This window comes from Apus apus, chromosome 1 (assembly GCF_020740795.1).
Source record: "Apus apus isolate bApuApu2 chromosome 1, bApuApu2.pri.cur, whole genome shotgun sequence".
NCBI lineage: Eukaryota > Metazoa > Chordata > Aves > Apodiformes > Apodidae > Apus > Apus apus.
The window spans coordinates 51,916,625-51,939,283 of NC_067282.1; the positions used below are offsets into that span (position 1 = coordinate 51,916,625).

Genomic DNA, 22,659 nt, shown 5'->3' on the forward strand with positions numbered 1-22,659 from the left:
CAAAGGAACACATTTCTTTCTCCTGAATCACTTACTTCGGAGTTAGGGGTTGTTTTTTTTCTGTAAAACAAACTGGGATTCCTCAGAGCACCTTTTGATTATAAATCCCTGTTGCTTATGCTCCATGGCTCACCTCAGGTGTGTCTACCTGCTTTGTTGTACTGTTCATTACCCACCTTCATGACTTGAAGAAGTTCTACACTCGCAGTGTAAATTCAACACCGCTATGTGCTTGCTCCCACTCCAGAGGAGCACTGCTGGGATGCGATGCAGACAGAAGGACACACACTGACAGACTCCAGTGTTACACTGCAAGAATTCACAAATATCACTGCAACTTGTAGTGATCATGTGATTAATTTTTTTTTTAATTCTTTTTTTGAGCCTCTCTCTGTTTCACAAGCTTACCCATTCTCTTCAGTAAGCTGCCTCTTCCCACTTCCCCTTACCATGGCAGTCATGTACAATTAATAAAGCACACAGAGTAAGTTCTGGCATTTCTTCAGATGCTTTTCAACTGGTGTTTTGGTTGCAGCTTCCCTCCCCAGCTTATTGCAGCTTAAACAGTAGATTTTCTCATTGCTTACAGTAGGAAAAAACAGGAGTACAAGGAAATTACTTCAAAGCCATATTAACTCAAAAGCACCCTTCAGGCTTTCAGTTCCAGTGCCAGACTATGTTAACCTTTGATACTCAGCTTCATCTCATCTTCCATGCTGTTGCTTTTCCACATCACAGTGTAAGCAGCGAAGTTGCTGAACATCCACCTTCTGATTCTGACAGTAACTCCTTTGGTATTTGATTGCATTTATTACAGGCTATTTTCATGCACTTCACCTACCCTGTATCAGCCATATATGAAATACCTGATTATTCTAACATATTTCCTGATATTCCAGATGACAAGGAATACAAATAGGGGAAAAAAAAAAAAAAAAAAGCCCACAACCAGAAACCAAAACATACTGTAGCTAACATTTTCTGGAGACCTGAGAAGCGGGGAATGCAGGAGCAGCATCACCTGTACCTGTAGTATTCCAAAGACTATTATTTAAATATTTATTCCAAAACCAGCATCCACATGCCAAGAAAAATATCTGAAATACCAAATGTTTGATGCAAAGGTCTGATGATTGTGCTTCAAAACAACAAATTTTAGCACAAGCTATTTATTGAAGTAGGGCGTGAGTAGTTACATAGAGCTCAAACCCTGAAATCAAAGTGACACAGGAAGTCTAGTTGAGCATAATGGTCGCTGATTTCAATTTCCAAACGAAAACACAAATGCTGAAACCTCATGGTAGCAATTTCTGTATTAACTTCCTTTCTCACAAGTAAGGGAAATAAGAACTAAAATCACCTGTGAGTTCACACTGGTTTTACAAGTGGTTGGATGCCAGGGATAAAAAAAAAAAATATTATTGGTCTTTTTTAACCTTCCACTCCCAGAATCTAAATGTATTGTCTCCCTCTTCTGCTCTACTTAAGGCCTTGAGGAGTCTTCTAGATGTGGGGGGAAAAACTGACTTTTGGGAAGAAAAAAAAACAAAACCAAAACCACGACACATTCCTAATGCTGAAGTTTTGCAAGAACTATAAAAAGGGACATTTTCTCTCACAAATGATCCAGCATGCTTGATATAGTGCATTCCAAAGGCAAATAGCCTCTATGTTTAATTACACTCAAGTTAATCTAATTGCGTATCTAAGCAGATAGTGACTGTAGATAGCAAATGCTAACATTCCAATAGTTTATACACATTTGCCATAGTGAATATAATCTATTCAGCACTCTTTAAGCATGTATTTTAACTTCACTAGCTCACAAACTTTTTTTCAATCACTATTTTCTTCTGCATGATACAACTATCTTGCAACAAAACAAGAAAAACTTACAAATGGATGTAGTAGTTCCATAGCCTGAATAATACAATTTTTTACTACAGGATATTAAATATCTGACAAATGAACAAACAAGGCATTATTTTTTTAAAAAAAAGTTGTACATATGATCCTTGGTCTTCTTCCAATCAGGAAAAAAAAAAAAACAAAAACAAAAAAAAACGCAACAACAAACAAACCAGAAGCAAGCTTGATTTCATGCTTTGGCTATTGAAAATGTGGTTTCTGTTTATCTGTACTGAAAATGCTAAATATACTTGTTTAGAGCTTCCTATAGCACCACAGTAGTCCTGCAAAAAATAGCCATCTTGCATCAGTAAGTCAATAAATGAACTAAAAATTTGCTATCTCAGAGATCTTTATAAATTGGTATCTGTTTAGAGTTGTCACCATCACTAATTCACAGTGGGAATTCACTGGATATCAGGCAAGATCCCAGGTAAATACCAAAGCCTGATGCTGCTTGATATTTTAATTTGTTACCTGAAGTAAACACAGAATCTTCACAGGCAAATCTATTTACTGGCACAGTAAGAAAGATGGAGCAGTTTTAACAGTAGCACTGCTGGAGTCCAGCTGGAACTTCCAAGAAAGACAATCTTTGCCTAAATTCTTTCAGTGCAAGGCAAGATACATTTTTGAAGAGTCAGGTCACAGGACTAAAATGCAGATAACACTTGGGCCTACTCAGAAGTCCAACTTAATCAGTCCAACTCTAAGCTATGGGTGAGAGAGGAGGAAGAAGTTAAGAACAGCATGTAGTCATTCACACTGCTATTAAGAGAGGCAGGTGTATATCGTGACCGCATTTGGTAAAACAGCTACATACTGTGGCATCCATCACTGAAAATCTTGAAGTCACAAATCTGTGTTTATCCTATTCTGTTCATCCTTAAATTCACAGCTAAATCTTTTTTTTCTCTTCTCCTACACTCCAAGTCAGAGCAGTGAAGAAGACAGTGGTATCATTTTCCCTGAAGCACATGCTTAGTGAGTGAGCCAAGAACAATGCTGTCAGACACCAACAGGTAATGATAAACCAGTTGTTTATTCCTTGGAATCATAACAGTGCAGATGCCTTGGAGAAAGTTTCCAGTTCATGTTTTATTGCTGTTACTGTAAGGACAACTGCCACACGTCAAGTGGTGATGTGAAAAGGCATCCAGCTTTAGGATGCTGACAGTGTCCAGTGCTTTAAAGGAGCTGGGAACTTCTAACAGGCCCAGTGAGTCTGTGATGGATAAGTAACTACTATTATTAATTTATGTAAATATTATCATAGTAAAAACTATAAAGATACAAAACTTAGCAGGACTTAAATTTATTTTACTTCTCTGAACAAGAACATCAGATACCCTTTCCAGGGTGTTGCAGCTTGCCCTCCTTCTCATGGGCCAAAAGTTATCCAATCTTTAAAAAATGGAATCATAGCACGTGTTTTGTATCTTTCCACAGAAGTAGATTCGATGTCTGAACAAACAGCATAAAAATGCAACATGCTGCATAGCTAAAACATCTTTGATAAACAGAGGAAGAAAGTTCTATAAGCAAATAAAAATACACCTGCTGCTTAATGAACATGCAAGCTCGAAGATGAGTTAATAGTTAGACAAGAGAAATACTCTTACCATGTACAGTTATTAATTTCATAATCACCACCCCCACAGCAGGAAAAAAAGAAAAAAAAAAAAAAAGAGTGCTATTTTCAACTGTATAAAGTATGAAGTATAAGGCTTTTTAAACTCAAAACACTTCCTACAACAGAATAGCTATTTAATCATGAAAAACACTGGACTGAACTCTTCTTTCTTGGAGTGGCCTAAAAAAGAAAGGACATCTTACTATCCACACTTCAAAGCCCTCATTCTCACAGGCAAGCTAAGCCAGCAATTAAAAAAAAATAAACAAAAAGACACAAAAAAACATTCCCATAGATTAAGTAAACCAAAAAGATACCAAATCACCTGCTAACTCAGTAACTGAACTACCAGCCAGAGCTTAAAGTAATGAGCATGGGAGGTCAGTAGCTACCACACTATCTAGAACATCCAGAACAATTTGGGCTTTGATAACCCTATGTTAATATAGATATTTCAGTGAAAGATAGGGAAAACAAGAATATTTTGCAACCGCCATGGTCTTCTTATTTCTGTCATAAATAGTTTTTATTCTTTTAACATCCAGACTAACATTACACAAGGGATGCATTATAAAACTAACAATATTCACACACACAATCCAGATGCTCCTCTTTCCCATGAATGTAGTACTAGACCATTTAATGTTCATCAAGCTCATACTTGCCAAAGTCACAACCCAAAAGCAAGAAGACAAGCTTTGAACAATGGGAGAAGAATGTGTCTTCAGCCTACACACTCATTATCTTAGTTTAATAATTCAATGAAAACATTACTTCTTTTCCCCTGTGAGTTTGATCCTGTTTCTTTCAGGCTCAAATTTTAACTTTTCTTCTGTACCACTGGCAACAAAATAGAGAGGGTGCTTCCTCACAATGGTGAAAAAGCACTTTCAGAGCAAACATGAGTAACATAAAACTATTAAGGACCCTTGCCCAGCCACCTGCAATGTCCTACTTTCTACCCTCACTGACAACAAGGCGCCAACACCTGGAATTTGGAGAGAGCAGAGCAGGCACACTCAAGCAACTGCATGGTGGTCATTACCACTACACCCAGGACAGCCCTCTTCAAGCACCGTTTTTCCAGTTCTCCAGCTGAAAACACCTCAGAATGCTCTGTGTGAGACAGCAGTTAAAGCAGTGCCAAAGCTGCCTGTCAGATACTATATGCTACGTAGAAAGGAAGAACAATTCTTAAAGCTACCCTTGAAGTTAGCTTCACAAAGGGTGTTTCAATACTTCATTGATATTATGTAAAAAAGTCTTCACCTGCAGAAAAGTGACAGCCCCTACTTAGTCAATTTAAGTCACTGCAGACATCATTTTATCAGAAATTTTCACTAAAAAAATACTACTGCTTTCTATTATAAATGACAAGGATATACAGACATTTTTGATGATTGCAGCATCGGTAACAGAACAGAATTTAAAAGGGTATTTCTACTGCTGTGAATTATATTGCTATGAAAGCCTGACAAACAGTACGCAAGACAACTTCTAAAACTTTTCATAGTTAACTCTTTTATCAAAGTACAAGTCCTACACTTGTGTAAGACCACCTGACTACAAAGCATTAAGTCCCAGTTGATCTCTTGACTTCCATCAGGCCTGTCATTTCACAAGCACAGGCTTCCACCTTCTCTTCCCTCGCACAGTGAGAGCATACAAACCTGTCCAGGTGTCCTGGGTTGAGCCAGGATGAAGCAACTTAAAAGGAACCTTCCAGGTGCTTGCCTAAACCTTGAGAAATTTAAGGCATTTTGTCATGGCTCTTGAACACTTCACTGCAATACATGGAGATCGATACAAAAGACCCCAAAAAAAGGAAGACTGAAGCAGTCAGAAAACCAGCTATGAGCACTGCACACTTCCTTTTTCAGCTGGGTTGATTTTGGCAGAGCTACCAGTAACACCACAGGATTCCAGCAAGGGAAAGGGAAAAGACCACAAGCAGCCCTGTGTGGCCCACTGAGGTTCGTCCCATTCTCTCTGGATTTCCTAGCAAAGCTGTTTCCAACACGGGTGCCCCTGGTCTTAAATAAGAAACTTCAAATAAAAATGCTGAACACAAGGAACTATGCTCAAAGCACACAACCTCCTTTTATTTTATTTTTTTCCTTCTTTCTCTCCTTTTGCACAAAGTACCTCTGAGGACATATCCTTGACTGAAAATGTGCTTAGCTGAAGCACACAGGTCTTTCAATATCCCCCTACCTTCCAGAAGTGATCCCTGCACCTGCTCAGAGTTGCTTATCGGACCAAAGAGGTTTTCTCCTTCTGTTTCAGAGGCTTCCAAAAAAAAATAAATAATAATAGTCTCCCATACTATGATGCCCTCTCTTTCCTCGCCCTTCTCCGCCACATAAAGACAGCACGTGTGCCCTGGTTCAGGCCACAGAGGGTAAAGCAGAGTAAGCTGTACCCCCAAACCTGCTCTCTTCCAAAGGGGATCGGCTCAGGCAGGTGAGCCTGATGCTCTCCCATGTCACTACCAACATCTTCTCCTACTGCATTTCAAAGCAACTGAACCGCTGAGCTGTAATCCCTCACATATACCCGCACCGAGGACCCCTCTAGTAAGAGAACAAGCCCTAACTTTGCACTGGGTCCCATCAAAGTTTGTGGGGACCCCGTAGCACCCCCTGCGAAGCCCTGTGACACCCCAAGCCCCCCCCCCCCCCAGAGCCAAGGCAGCGACGGCAGCTGAAGCGCGGAGGCGAGCAGCCAGGCTGCTGCCCGGCTACCCCTTACCCCGGGAAGCTTCCCACGCCCCGACGCAGCTCAGAAACCACCCGCTTCGCGGCGAGGGAAAGCCCCACGCCGAAAGCGAGACGAGCAAGCCCTGCCGCGATGGGCCATACCTGCCCGCGACCCGTTATGCAAGCAGAGCAAGCACCGTCACGCCAGAGAGCGGCAGCTCCGCGTCCGCTCCCCGGCCGGGGGACGCGGGACAGGAGGCAGAGAACGGCCGCGCTGCCCCCGCAGCTGCCGGCGGCATCCAGCGTGTGCTCCGAGGGGGCGGCAGGGCCGTGCTCGGCGCCGCCCGCCCGGCGGCGGCTGCTCTGCCCGAGGCGGGCAGGCCCCCGGCTGGGCTGCCCCCAGACACGGCCGGGGATTCCCGGGCTGCCGGGCTCACCTCGAGAGACCTGGCACCGCCTGGCCGCCGTGCTTCCCGCCGCCACCTGCGTGCCAGGGGCTGCCCGGGCTGAGACGCCGGGCCCGAGCGGGCAGGCGGCAAGCCGGGGCCGAGCCGCGGCTGCCGAGTCACGGCGGCAGCCGACGGAGGAGCGCGGCGGGCAGCGCCGGCCGCCCCTCCCATCCCCCTCCCGCCCGCCGCCGGGCTCCCCTCGGGAGCCGCGCTCGAGGGCGAGCCGGGCGGCCCCGCGCCGGGCTCGGCATCCATCCCCCCCGCAGCCCCGCGACGGAGCGGCCAGAAGAGGCGGCCGCACCTCGCGGAGCGGGTTCTGCCCTCCCTCCCCCCCACTGCCCTCGCCCGGGCGCTCACCAGAAGAAAAGCCGGGAGCAGAGGTTGGCATCCCGCAGCGGGTTGGGCTTCTCCTCGCAGGGCACCGCTTCCATGCCGGCCGCCCGCCTCGCCAACCCGCCCGTCCGCCCGCCCGGCGGCGGCGACGGTGCAGGAGCGGAGGCGACTTCCCAGCGCGGCACCCGCCGCCGCTTTGCCGCCGGCCGGCGCTGTTTCCGGGAGAGCCGGCACCCCCCGCCTCGTCCCTCCCTCCCTCCCTCTCTCCTCCCGCCGCCGCAGGACGCCTCCTGCCGGCCCGGCTCCCCCGCCGCGCCCGCCCGTCCGCCCGCCCGCTCGCCCGGCGGAGGCGCCAGGCAGCCCCGGAGGCCGCGCTGGGGCGGGAGCCGGCCCGCGGGGGGGGGGAGCTGGTCAGAGGCTCATGGAATGGTTCGGGCTGGAAGGACGCCTCCCACTTAGACCAGGTTGCTCAGAGCCCCATCCAGCCTGGCCTTCAGCGCTTCCAGGGAGGGGGCAGCCACGGCTTCCCTGGGCAACCTGTGCCAGCGTCTCACCGCCCCCCCGAGTAAATAATTTCTTGGTAATATCTAATATAAACCTACCCCTTCGGCTTAAAACCGCGTCCACTTGTCCTATCACCACAAGCCCTTGTAAAAAGCCCCTCCCCAGCTTTCCTGTACTGGAAGGCTGCTATAAGGTGTCCCCGGAGCCTTCTCTTCTCCAGGCTGAACAACCCCAACTCTCTCAGCCTGTCTTCATAGCAGAGTTGTTCCAGCCTTCTGATAACATCCGTGGCCCTCCTCTGGACTTGATCCAACAACTCCACGTACCTCTCGTGTTGAGTACTCCAGGTGGGGTCTCATGAGAGCAGAGCAGAGGGGCAGAATCCCCTTCCTTCACCTGCTGGCCACGCTTCTTTTGATGCAGCCCAGGACACGGTTGGCTTTCTGGGCTGTAAGTGCACGTTGCCAGCTCGTATTGAGCTTTTCATCAACCAACATCCGCAAGTCCTTCTCCTCAGGGCTGCCCTCAATCTAATTTCACCACAGCGTGGGCCAAGCCTCTGGTCAGGAGGTAGCAGCTGCCCGAGCTGGAGGTGCTCCTCCCCTCCCCTCTTGGTTTCTCGCCTGTACGTGGCCCTTGCAGATGAAAAGCATCCCCTCAGTGCATGCAGCACCAAGCCAGGGGCCAGTCCAGCTGAATGGGACTAAATCCTTCTAGAAACCTCACTTGCTGTCACCTCTCCATCATAGGTGTTGTGGCTACTTCTATTATTAAAAAAAAAAAAAAAAAGAGTCATCATCTTTCCAGCTTGGGCATGGAACCTAAAATAAGGGCCTGTATTCAGGATGGCAAATGCTGCAACACTGAGGAGGCTGGAGAGGAGCCAGAGATGGTTCTGAGTCCACAGACCCTCAGTGCTATCTGTAGCTCGGGACAACAATGTTTAGGAGACTTTGGCAGTACAAAGTAAAGTACTTACTTAATTCCAGGAGATGGTGCATCACAGAAACCCTTGAAGCAACTGTCAAAAGTTCAGCAAGTGATTGACCACACTCCTTTTCAGTACTGTCACCATGGCCTGCCACAGGGGTTGGGACTGAAAGGAGTACATGAAACTGCAAGAGACATAAGAAAATAGGAATATTTGAAGATGACCAAAGAACTGTTCACCTCCATGAAAAAAATAATGGGCGCAAGGTATTACTGCTATACCATAATTTCTCTGCAGTCTCAGAATCACAGGATGGTTGAGGTTGGAAGGAATCTCTGGAGGTCATCTCATCCAACCTCCCTGCTCAAGCAGGGCCACATAGAAATGGTCATAAGAACCACATCCAGACAGCTTTTGAACAGCCACAACCGCCCTGGGCAACCTGTGCCAGGGCTCAGTCACCCTCACAGTGAAAAGTTGTTTCCTGATGTTCAGAGGGAACCTCCTGTGTTCCAGTTTGTGCCCACTGCCTCTGGTCCTGTCACTGGGCACCACTGAAAAGACCCTGGCTCCCTCTTCCTTGCACCATCCCTGCCAGTATTTACAAACATTGATGAGATCCCCCTGAGCCTTCTCTTCTCCAGGCCAAGCAGTCCCAGCTCTCTCAGCCTCTCCTCACAGAAGAGATGCTCCAGTCTCTCCATCACCCCTGTGGCCCTTCACTGGACTGTCTCTAGTCTGCCCATGTGTGTCTCATACTGGGTCGCCCAGAGCTGGACACAGTACTCCATTTGTGGCCTCACCAGTCCTGAGTAGAGGGAAAGGATGACCTCTCTCAACCTGCTTGCAACACTCCTGTTGCAGCCCAGGATACACCATTAGCCCTCTGTGCCTCAAGGACACACTGTTGGTTCACATTCAACTTGGTGTCCAGCAGGACACCCAGGTCCTTTTCTGCCAAGCTGTTTTCCAGCAAGGCAGCCACCAGCCGGTACTGATGCCTGGGGTTGTTCCACCCCAGGTGCAGGACTTTGCGCTTCCCTTTGTTGAGCTTCATGAGGTTCCTGTCAGCCCTTTTCTCCAGCTTATCAGGTCCCTCTGGATGGCAGTCCAACCCAATGTACCAGCGACTCCTCACAGTTCTGTATCATCAGCAAACTGGCTGAGGGTGCACTCTGCCCCGTTATCCAGATCATCAGTTAAGATGTTGGACAGTTTTGAAGCCCATGTTGACCCCTGGTGTACACTGCTCATTACTGACTTCCAACTAGACCGTGCAGCTAATCACAGCGCCTAGACTGCTTCCCCCTCCAGCTGAGTCAGCTGCAAGACAGGCACCATTCTTACGATCTCTTTATTCATCTTAAGTCCCCAATAGCTACCAGCCCTATCTCTTCCCACAAAAATGCATTGTCGATGAAACAATTAACAGGGCTGGCATCCGACTTTCATTACAGGCATTGGACTTGACACATTATTGAGACAGAAGAGGGGAAGGGTCGGGGCTACATTGCAGATACCTCATCATTTCCTGCTTGCAAGAATGTCATCATAACTGTAAATCAGACAAGTCAAGATTAATCTCACTGTCAGTGAACACTGACAGGGCTGGCAAAAGCATGCACTGCTTGAGCATAAGTGATCCAGTACAGAACTTTGCAAGCAATAAGTAGTACACTTGTCAACAACTGCCTATAGATCCTTCCAGATTAAAACAAAGAAATAGTTACAGAAATGGTGGAGTGGTTTGAAAGGACCGGCTTTAATGAAATAGTGCTTATGTATTCCAGAACCTGAATAATTGATTTAAATAATCTCCCAAAACATACGAAGGAAGGCTCTGCCCTTCAGCAAATCTGGCAGCTTTGGATTTCTGTGAAGCAAATTTGTCTGACTAGATACAAGATAATTAAAAGGTATGACAGCTTAGTGCAAGTCACAAAACATCAATAAATTTTGGGTCAGGCAGTGGGAGAAAGGAAGACGTAAATCTTAAAACTGACTTAATGGAGCATAACATTTGCAAAGTAAAGTATCAGGCCAGTTGTTGTGCAATGAAAGCTTATCCAAACATTTCTTAGTTTGGGCAAGGAAGTAGAATAATGGTCATGAACAAGTAATTTATTTTAAGAATACAGTTAAAGCATTAAAGTAAAATTTCCATTATTATTGTAGTGGTAGGAAAAGGATAAAGAACAAACCTTAAGAAGTCTGTTTTTCCTTTGCCAGCATAATAAGTGACAAATGTTGACACTACTTCATTTTAAAATAATTACTAGTGTTTACTTCTAAGCCCAACACAAGACACTCTGAAGTTTTGGAGAAGGGAAAACTGAAAGAAAAGGGGAAAATAAAGTTCAAACAAAAAAAAAATATCCCTAAAGCCAAACTGATCCATAACTCCATCTGTCAAGCGTGCAAGTAACCATTAAAAACTGATGCAGTAGTACAGAAGTGTGAAGCAATTAGCAACAGAGATGCTCAGGAAAATCTAAGGCTGCACACAGAGAGGTCAGGGAAAGGAAAATAGGTCAGTAATGAAATTAATAAGTTTAATTCTATTTTAGGGGAAAAGAAAAGCAACTGCCAGTTTATCCATTGAATATTTTGCTACGGCAACAGTATATTCACAGCATGGACAGAGCAAGATACATAACAAACTATCCAAAGTGCAATTTAGTAAATCTATAATATTGGCTAGCAGTCTAGCAAGGCAAATTTCTCAAATAGAGTAATTGCCAAATTAAGCCAATGGCATCTGAATTAAACCTATTATGTATATGCAATGTGCTATGGAAAGCAATTAGATGATCACAGAGGATGTCACAAACATACAAACACATGCAATTCCCTGTTTATTCACTGGACAAGAAAGACAATAGTCAGTAAATAAGCATCTGTATGATGTGTGGCCTTAAGCCCTCTTTGCTCCACTGCCTTTTCATTCTGAATACAGTCAGACTAACAAGTTTCTTAATGTGCATTGTCCATGGCGCTTATCACTAGAGTATGAGGAGTTCACAAACATCTGCTTTTCTCAAAACACTTAGAAGATAATTGGGCAGTTTGAAGTAATTTCCAGTTGGTGTATAAAAACATGTGGATCTTAAAGTGACATACAGCCACTAATCCACATTATGCCACAGAAACCTAAAGTTTAGTCTTTCAGAGGATGTAGCACTATAACCCTTTCCTTTCTGGCAAGTAGCCATTGATTTCAGGGCTGAAAAGTTTCTCCAAGTCATACCACAGGGCCTTCAGACAGGTACCTAGAAAACCAAGAAGACCCTTGCATGAGCATGTCTGAAAAGTCTGGATACAAGATTTGCTGAGCTCTATGTGGTGTCTCTGAGGCAGTACTAGGGCCAGAATCAGATTCAAAGCTATTTGAAGGACATCAGAAGGAGTAGTTTCCCGAAGGCAAGCTACGATAGCAGAATATCAAGGCTCTAGTAAGCACATTGTGTATTTTTTTTTATTGAAGCCAGGCAGAAAGGCAGATCATATGCCTGCCTGACAAACCAAACAGGCAGCCTTGTTTCCCGCCGTGCCATGGGCAAGAAAGCAGGCTGTCCTGCTGGCTATGAGCCCAGCTTGTCACTATCTGGTGGCCTGACTCATCATCTTGCTGACTTACCCACTGGAGAAAAGTTTCTCATCCTTCTGCAATACAGACATATCATCCTGTTCTTGTTCATCTGCAGAACAGAAATATCAGTGCTGCAGAACCAAACTGTAAATAATTTTGCTATTTCAATCTGGTCATTGATATAGAATACCAATGCCTTCCTCAGATGCTCCTCTTATTTCTTCCTGTTACCTCACTAGCCATCTCTGTTTCTCCATATTTTTTTCTACATCCCTATATCAATTTTCTACATTATATAGTTTCTTATTCATACAAATTGACTCATTAATTCTCCTTAAATTATAGTGCAATTCAGGTGCCTGAGCATAGGTGCATTCTTCCGTTTTAGACATGGGGGGGTATTCCACTTGGCCACAAGTTACTGCTCCAGGAAGTTTCAAATCTTCCATTAATTGTGTTATATTTGCCAGGCCCCAGCACCTTATAAATTACAGTAGGCAGCTATGCTTAAACAACTGAATATCACCCTTACCATCTTCAATACTGAATCAGTCTGGGTTTTAAGCCAGAGTCCTCTCTATCTGTGACTGCTGCATTATGGTTATTTTGACTAATATGATTCTTCCTAAAGAACTTTTCATTTCCATTCACAACTTTCTATCTACATGTCACACACACACATCCATACAGACACCATATTTCTGTTTACTTTCACAGTTTGTTTTGTTGGATGTTTAGATGCCCACTTGCTTTACACAAAACTGTATTAAAATCATTTCTCCATAGTGAATAATTTCTATTTATTTTCTGCTAAGAGTCAACCCAGTTGCTTTCCATTAAATTAAATATTTTATGCAGTAGAAAAGAGTCAGAAAAGCTTGTGTTAAAAGTTAAAATGGACACACCTACAACTTGTTCAGTTCCCCCAAGCAATTCCATCTCTGTATGCACAGATACATACAGACTGATAGTTCTGGAGAATGGTTTGCTAAGCTCACAGCAGGCCTTCAACAGCAGCTCCCTGTACTATAAAACATTAATTAATGTGTATTTACAATATTGCTGTCCTGAGCTACATAGCCCTCTCTTACCCATTCCTAAGCAGCAAAGAGCTTATTTCACCATTCCAGCCTCACCAGTCTTCTAGTTTTTAACCCACATTTCTAATATTGACAGTACAGCTTCTGAAGAGCAAATTCTTTCTTTACATTTTCTATCAACTAATACATTGCAGAAAATCTTGAGCTTTGTTTCCCTCCTTCCTATCCTGACCTCTTGCTTTTCTAACTTAATACTAGCCAGCACAGCCCAGGATAATCTCCAAGCAACCGTGAACTACAGTAACAGAAAAATAAATTGAACTAGTTTCAGGGCAAGGGTGAGTCAGCAAACAGAAAACAAACTTATGTGAGTATTGTGCAGACTGGAACTAATGGCCTAGGAAAATAAAGATTTCCCATCCCTGACATTTAAAAAACAGATTAGATTAGTCTCTGTCATGATGTCTGATCAACATAAGCCACACAGTCCAAGGGTAGGAAGTGGATCAGGTGACCTTCTGACATCAGTATTTCCTGTGAATGCCAATGTCCATATACTCATTTGACTAGGCAAGATTCCCAGGGTGTTGCCATGACTTCCCCACAACAAAGGGCAAAATTATTTTTTAAAAACCTCTTCTCAGAACCAGGAGGTGAATGGTAGATCTCCACTTCAGTTTAAGTGATCCTGTGCTCTTGCTATATGAATTAGGATCTTAGGCATAAGTGTTTTGTCTGGGTTTTTTTAAAGCAACATTTAGAACATAGAACACTAGGAAATGCAGAGTTAAAGGGGCTTGGTAAGAAGGCTCTGTTTTTCAAAAGTCACTATGAAGATATTTAACAAGGTAACTAACATCTAACAACATCCTTCCACTCATGTTAGTAAAATCTGTGCCGTTTCAAAGTAGGTCCACCAGGTCCAGACACTTCTGGTTGTTGTTGAAGCCACTTCTGCTTCCATGCTAAAATCAGAAAAATAGATGTGCAGATGGCCAAACAAAACTGCCTTTCTTTCCAGAAGAATTCCTTTACCTCTAGTAATAACACAAATAACCCAATGTTGAGAAGAAAAGGCACGTAAGTCACTTTTCAGAATTAAATGTCACTATCAAGATCATCTGGATCCTGATGCTATTTAATTTGGCATTGCCAGATTTAAGTTTAAGAAAGCTATTTTTGGCAATAGCAAGAGGGCAGAAGACAACGTGAAAATTCATACACAGATCTGAGGCTTTTCCTTCTTTGACATAAAGCCACAGGAAATCTTGCTTAAATCGAGTGGCACAGTGTGGCTTTTGCCCTACTGCGTCTACCTGCTACGGTGGGATGTTGGATATAATTAAAATAATTTATCTTGTAGTACTTCTGAACTCAAAATAGAAACTGGTGCCATCAGAGGTCTTCAGTCCATACACTATCTTCAAATAACAGTGAAACTAAAAAATAAGCTGTTTTTTCACTTTTTGTGTGACATCTTGATAGTATTTGCTGCCACTAATGAACCAAGCAAGAGCCTAATGTCATCCAGCATCCTGGATAAAGATGGAAAAAGCATAGCATGCTGCCAGGTACACTAATATGTAGAGTTCACAAAATTATGTAAGTTTTAATAGCAAATGAAACACACTCACACTGCACACTGAGAACTTGACTTCTGCCTTCCATAAGAATCTCACAATGCAAAGTCAAATACAACTGGGTATACATACACCCTTAGCTTTAGGTAACAGAAGTCACAGAAGATGACCAGCCATTCTAGCAAGATCCTAAGGGCAGGAAAATAAAATTTTAAAAAAGAATTAAAATATAAAAATAAAATAAAAATATATAGTTATTCTTTATTTTTCTGCTGAGAAATGAGAGGATAGTTTACTCTGTTCTCAGTACTTTACTGGAAGGTTAGTGACAGATGGAAAGGAAAAAAGGCAGTTCTGTCCTAACAGACTAAGCTAAGGCCAGCAGAGCCATCTTCAAAATATGTCACATCTGACATGGTTATGAACCACACACCATCAAGTAGAGACAGTCGAATCAGAACACAAACTGTGTTAAACGACTGCAAACATAGTTACACTCAGCCTTGGCCAACACAGTCTGTCAACACTATTACTGCTTGGCCTTCCTTGGCTCTCGGCTGCCTTACCAGGGTCTAGCATGTGTAACTGTAAGTCCATGGCCCAACTTTCTGTCTGGGTCACGCAGAATTTCCACCCTTACTGGGGCACTCACAGTTTCAGAAGAAACAGAAGATTCCCTGACACTTCTGGGCACAGCTCTCAGCAGACCACCAGTTACCTGCCAATGCAGAGCTCCCAAAAGGCAATTTTTTTGCCCACATATCCTTGGCCCCCATATCCTCATCTAACCATGCACCACTGGGCAAGGCTCTTCTTCCTTAGCTCTTTCTTGGTACCCTGACACCGATCTTGAGTTCTGCAAGCAAGGACAGACTAGACACCAAGAATACAGGAAGATTTTTCTGGACATCATGCATTTTATGGATCAAAACTTACATTATTAGATTTGTAATGTAATTTTTGTACTGTATTTGTGCTAAACTCTTCATTTATTTGGTTTACTTTATAAACTTAAGCCTAAAGACTACAAAAGTCTGTACATATTGACTCACAGGCACAAAGGATATTTACATACTGAATGTTTTTCCATGTGTAGATTCTTACAACATCTTAATCACTGTTGTATATGGGTAACTTCTTGCAACACGTTAAGCACCATGACTAACATATGTCAGGTGTTGTTTATTCTTGCTCTCAATCTGTTTTGATTTAGTGCAGCTTCAGGCTAATATGCCCACATCTGTGTTTATGTTAGAGAAAAAAAGGTTGAAGCAATACATATTGCTGTTAGAGCTGAAGGCAGTGAGGTCTTCTGTCGTGCTCCTGGGCCACCATTATGTGTTTCTCAGTCTCAGACAAACCAAACGTGGAAAATATTGTCTCCTGCACAGGGAGGCTTGCTCTTACAGGGGTATGTTGTGCTTCCTCCGTGGTGGGAAGATGTTTAGCTTGGTTGTTTAGACATTTTATTTAGATCTCTGAGAACAAGCAACAGTGCACTTGGAGGTCAGGAGCTGAGACCTTGCATTTAACAATAGTTTCCAGAAAGCAAAGCAGAGAACAGACCACAGATGTGCTTTTATAGTACTCTGCGTTACCTTGGGGGTGTGCCCCTTGTATGCTGTACTTCAGGGTATCTCCTATGGGCTGAAGGCTTCACTTCCAAGCACATGGAGTGCATGTAGACCAGAGGGAAGAGGCGGGTGGGTAAATGTAAAAAAGAGAGAAGAATGCCATGGCTATGTAGGTGCCACACCAAACTAAGTCGCAGTCTCCTATGGGAGATAAAAGAAAGAAGTACTTGTTTGCTAATATGCAAAAGGTTAGCACTAAGAAGAAATGTGGGAGAACTCCCATGCCAGGACTTGAACTGGACAGATGTAAACTTACACATATGCACCTTCTATTCTTGCTCCAAAGCTGCAGAGCATTCCAGAGAACCCTGTGTCCATGTTTGCATTCATTATGCTCTATTTTTTTCTTTTTTTTCTCTTATAGTGCCCTTGTCCTTGTCAAACAATTCTTATTTCTCTGATCAAATCCTCTGTCTGCATACTGATTCTGATGGCCTTTCAATCTTTATACCTGGGGTCAGAAAGGTATTAAAAGGCTAGGAATGTTTTTCAGAAGAGGAGTGGTAGTTTCATGCACAATACAAGGAAGAGAAGTAACCATGAAGTTAGAAATGGCAGTGTCAGAACAACAGCTGTGGCAGTAAGGACTGCTAGCTGAACCACAGAAAATAACAACAGAAGAAAGGCTGGGGGCAAATGTTCTCCAAGGCTTGGGGAGCATTGGGGTCCAAACTGGTGCCAGAGAGTGAAGCAAGAAAAATGATGTAGAAGGGTAGAAGACTGAGCATGATAAAAGAAAAGAGAGGTGAGTTTAACCATGAAAGGGGACCTTTGTGTCAGGTACTAAGATGATCAGCAGATGATGAAGTGTGGAATAGCTCCCTTGTTCAACAAGCCAAGTGTATTCATCCTATCCTGACAACAACTGAAATTCAAGACCAAACAGACAGAGAGAAAACTCTTTTACAGATCCTCTCAGCTGTGATCACGGGCAGGCAGGAATAGGTGGGATAAATTTGTGTGTATATTTATAGGCTCATATTGCTGTGCATGGGGTAACTGTAGGCTGTGTCAGTAGTCATAGCTGTCATTATCCTTCTGTAACTAAATGCATTTCGTACCCCCCAAAACACACTTCACAGCAGTGAACTGTTACACCACGATCCCTCCTAACTCAGAAACTTGGTGCCACCATGTGTGTTGCTTTCTTCTCCGGATCATCTTCAAAGGAGACGACTTGCCATCAGGGGTTGCACAAAAGTACCACCCGTCTCTCTGGCAGTAACTAAAAGGAAACACAAAAGCTTCCCACCTCCAAGTGCACCACAATTGTCCTTTCCCAACCGGAGGCTCTGACTGAATTAGTTCTCCACAAACCTGCCGTGCTGCTAACGATGCAGATGGAATAATTTTTAATCTCTTCCCCCAGTGTGGCACCTGTGCTGATTGCTCTTCCTTCCTGCTCTTGTCAAGAACAGAAGAAAATTAAATGTAAAAAACATTATTGAACTCTAACAGTAATTTTCTTACCCAATAACCTTTATAACACAAAGTTTTCAAGAGGACTGAATAAATCACTGTCTTCATAATTTGATGCTGAACTCCTTGAGGACTGACTCTCCTTCTTGTTCTTTAATTGTCCAGTACTGGCATAGTGCTTCCACTTTGGTAGCAGGATTCCAGGAGCTACATTATCACAGAAAAAGAGCATGAATAATCTTGCCAGCTTTTGTTCTACACATTAAATAATGACCCTTTGAATGAGTCATTTCACCTGCCAAATTTTTAAATATATTTTCCTTTAGTAATTTAGTAAGAATTGTATTTCCTTATAGGGAGGTCATTCTTTGAAGGAAGAAGGCCCACCCAGAATAAGATGACCATGGCATTAATAATTTCTGCATTGGAACGTTTGTGAGTAGATGAACTGGGTAAGTGCTCCCCACTTCCTCCTGCAGAGTTTCTGTTCAGAAGAAGTTCCTTGGCACAGCCAGCTGTTTCGTTGGCTGTATCCGCACAAAAATTAGAGAGCACCAAATAGGTAAATAGGACTACATAAGACTTTCAGAAATGAAAACATAACTAGCATCATGCTACTGAGGTCCCAGTAGGCTCCAAAGCCTGTTCCCATTCTTTGTACAACCCCTCAGGTGAGTCTGAATGTGAAATATGTCACTAAGCATCCCTGCAGCTCTTAGTTATTCAGAAAGGTGTAAGTTGCTGATCAGAGAGATTCAGATCAGATATGAAGTGCCACATCTTGTCACTTCTATGTGAACTAGGTGACCTTTCAGGTAACATACTTCTTTCTAAAGGTGTGGCAACATTACAAAAGAAACATGTAAATGGATTTCTTGCTGTCTTTGCCACAAGTAAACAAAAGCACACATCAACACAACAGTAATATAATCTGGCCGAATTCCATAACTGCCTAACCCATATAAGCCTAAGATGTAGTTCAGTTTCTGCTGATGCTGCCAGCAAACAAGTTTAGAGTTTTACTTCAAAATGAGAACTATTACAGGTCATAAAGCAAAATGCTTAGGGTGGGCACATCCTTATCTCCCCAGTGGAACATGATGCAAAAGTCATCATTTGTAAAGCACCTTTAGGGTGGACCTAATTGGTACAAAAGACAAGAAGGAACCAATATAAAGAGCAGAAAAGCACATGTCCTGTAGAAGATTGCAACTTAAAAAACCCCACACCTAGATCTGGTAGCAGCTGAACAAGCAGGGAAGAAAGCAGGGAGACACCTATGCCACATTCCTACAGCCAAAGAAGAAATCTGTAGGAGCAGGGGCTCCCAGGTTTGTGGGTTGACCAGTGAACTATCACAGCTCCCAACACTCATGCAAGGAAATTTTAGCTGCCATGGCAACCATTTTTTTCTGGTTGACTGCACTGGATAAATATTTGGCTAAACACTTTTTATTTATGTCTCTAATCTAAAAGCTTTCTTTAGTGAAAGAGCTAATTTAAAGGTTTTTGCTACCTAGTCATGCAGCAACTAGCACCATTCAGCTCTGGCTTGGATGAACAGCAGAACAATTAAATAATAGTAAATGGCAGAAGATAGAGAGTCAAAGCAGTAAGGGAAGGGAAAGATGGATGCTCTTCTGGTGGTTAGATGGATGGATGGATGAACCTATGTGAATGATACTTTTTCAATTATTTGATGGCAATTTCATAGAAAAATGTTAATTTCAGGTTGAAGAAAGCTTTCTGTTCAGCCTGTAAATATATGCACTTTGCATTTTTAATGTTAAAAGAAATTCCAGACTGAACAAGTATTTTCAAATAGAAGAATCAAAACATTTTATTTAACCTAAAAGATAATTATTTTTTTGTTGTTGCTGTCATACTCAGTTCGGATTTTTTTTACACAATTCAGTGAATCCAGAACAAATTGTTTTGCCAGAATGACTTTTTTTTCCATAAAAGACTAGTATACATCTTGCAATGTATTTCAAGGAATCTATAATCTGAGAAAGCTTCAGAAATTTATTTTTCCATTTGGCACATCTTAATCCCTGCATACTCCCTTCCCTGTCTTCCCTTTCATGCTGACTCAGCAACAGAGATAGTGCTGCTCTACCTTTACCCTCTAAAAAGTTTAGAATTTTTTACACCTGAAACTTAATTTAGATTTTCTTAGGCCCAAAGCAATTTCTCACTGCATTTCATTCCTCTGGGCCCACATTTAAATGTATCACAAGCTGGCTTTTTATCAACATCCCCTTTGTCCATGACTACCAGGGGAGGTTTAGGTTGGACATTAGGAAGAGATTCTTCACCCAGAGGGTGGTGGAGCACTGGAATAGGCTCCCCAGGGAAGCAGTAATGGCACCAAGACTGACAATATTCAAGAAGCATTTGGACAATGCCCTCAGGGACATGGTGTGAACTTTGGGGTTGTCCTGTTGGACAGGAGTTGGACTTGGTGATCCAGGCTGTCTGAGGAGGTGGTTGAGCCACCATCCCTGGAGACATCTAAAAAGACAGATGTGGTGCCAGGGGACAGAGTTTAGTGGTAGATGTGGCAGAGTTAGGGTAGTGGTTGGACTCGATCTTGAAGGTCTTTTCCAACCAGAATGATACCGTGATCATTTCTTGGCTCTTCTAGGGCTACAGGCTCATGTGGTCATTTTATACTGACTCCAAACCAACTTTTCTAAAACTTGTGGTACACAGGGTGTGTGGGTTTTTTCTGAGTTAAAATCACATGGCAGATATCCTTGACTTACCCTGGTGAGTCTATACCACAGCAGTCCTGCACCTTAGCTCTGGGGGCCACTAGCTCTTGTCAGGCTCATGCTTCTTGGATGAAACCTTCTGCAAATTGCTGCTGTGAATATGAGCACGAGCAAAAGAGATGTAATGTGATTCAACCCTCCTGACTGCATTTATGTTTCTTATTTGTTGCTGAGTTATAAAGCTTTGATATTTTACAAGGTTACTTAGAAGAGAATTTTTCTAATGAATGTAGTAATGACTTTTTAATAGCTTTTAATACTTGCTTTTCTACTTTACACTCTGGTAATCTCTATTTTTCTTTCTTTTTAAAATTTGGCACAGTATTGGGGTTTTTCCTTTCTTTCATCTCTTTGAAAGGCAGAGGTCTGCTTTGTTTATATTCTTTCACACTAAAGGCATTATCAATAACATCTGTACAGGCACTGGACAGATTAACATTGTCATTTTTATTATAAGCAGATTTTTATTATTACATACATGCATTCCTATATTAGTCAAGATCAAAAGCATGTGCTGCACATATTCTTACACAGCCATAGACACATCCACTTCCCTAAACAGCTAGACACAGTGATCTCCATCCAGTTGCTCTCCTCTCCTGCCTAGAAACAGATCTGACATAAGAAAGATCACAGCAGACAAAAAAAGTCCAACCTTAAATATTTAAACATGAATGCATTATTTTGAAAACTACATAGAACTTTTTACCAACTGCCCAATTTTAATGGGTACTGTTACATTCACGGGAACTTGTTTTAAAAGAACAGCTTCTCCCTAGCTATACCATCTTGAACATTCAAGGCACACTTAATGCACAAGTGGTCAAACCATAGTACCAAAGATAAGCAGCATCAATAACTTCTCCAAGAACCATTTTTTATAAGGCAGTGCTACTCAACTAGGCATTTTTTTCCTAGAAGAGCACTGTGTATGCTACAAAGCTCTCCCAGTGATGATGCCCAACGATGCAGCATCATACTTGTACCACACTCCTCACCTCTCCCACATGATGCCTTTACCAACACACTCCCTATCTGCTCCATATACACCCACTGACCATGTCACACAGCTGCCCTGTGCCTTTATTCATCAGGGTCTAATTGCAAAATGGAAGGTAAAATAAAGAAACATATTGCCCCCCCCAATTGCAATATTCCATATTGCCCCCCAAGGGTTTTCCTGGGGTATGCCTGGCTGCCCTGCTGGGGTGACTGACCTGAGCCTGCTCCTGCAGGGACAGCCTGCCTAAATGCTGGTGTGGGGCAGGACCTTTCTGCCTCCCCACCCTGTCCCACAGTGAGCCATGCGCTACCCTCCATCCCTGGCTTTTGACAGAATGCCTGGATTCCCCCCTCTTTTTGGATATTCCAGATTCAGAAGAGCTCAGGCTACAGGAGGGCAGAAAGTGCATTCTTTTGGAGAACACAGGCAAAGCCAAAAGGGAGTACTTTGGGCAGTAAGGCCTATCTGCAACAAGATGTGTTTGCAAGCCAACAAAAGCCAGTTACCATTGCTAATATCCAGAATAGGTAGTTTTCACTCTGCTCACAAAGGCCATTGTGACAAATGTAGACCCTTACAACTGGCACCAGAGACCTGCAATCCTGTGCTCTCTGTGGCTTTCCCGAGGCAGCGTAACATCTCAGACGACCATAGAAAGCTCAGAAATGTGGCACTGGTTAGTGGGCCTTGACTGCCAGGGATCTAAAAGACTCTGCAACATCAGATGAAATTTACCTGGCTATACCTTTTGCTGGAGACCCCTGAATTAAATATACTTTTTGCCTATAGCTTTTAGCTCCAGGCAACTCAGCCCAGGCAGCTCAGCCAGCTGAGTGTGGTTACCACAACACACAAATACCTAATGAGGAAGCCGCAAGGATAAAACAAGATACCTAAGCTCCCTGCAGTGCCCGGAGGCCTGTTGCTGTTTTTCACCCTCACTGCAGAAGGAGCTCGCAGTCTCCTGCAGGCACAGCTCCCTGCCAAACCCAGGCTCTGGTTTTCTTCCAGGACAAACCTATTAATATTTTTTTCTCAGGCATGGGAGACCAAAGTTTGTTTTCTGTCAGAGATGGTGCCTTTCCACATCACCAGCTCTGGCAGGCTGCGTGCATTTCTGAGTGTCCTGGAAAGTATTTTTCCCTCCCCCAGAGCATAGT

The 22,659-nt window shown here is 43.3% G+C and overlaps 1 protein-coding gene across 5 annotated transcripts in view; it reads right to left on the bottom strand.

Annotated features, from left to right (window-relative positions):
- ABCC4 (ATP binding cassette subfamily C member 4) overlaps positions 1-8,589 on the bottom strand; it is a 161,675-nt gene extending 153,086 nt beyond the window's left edge. For 3 of the 5 annotated variants that reach the window (XM_051608346.1, XM_051608345.1, XM_051608349.1), the window contains exon 1: positions 7,047-7,239. In XM_051608346.1, coding sequence (XP_051464306.1) covers positions 7,047-7,120 — 74 coding nt within the window. In that variant the 5' untranslated portion in view covers positions 7,121-7,239. Of the gene's footprint in view, positions 1-6,402; positions 6,439-7,046; positions 7,240-8,505 lie in introns of those variants that run through there. The other 2 variants (XM_051608347.1, XM_051608348.1) reach the window with 2 other exon arrangements.
- Positions 8,590-22,659: the final 14,070 nt, after the last annotated feature.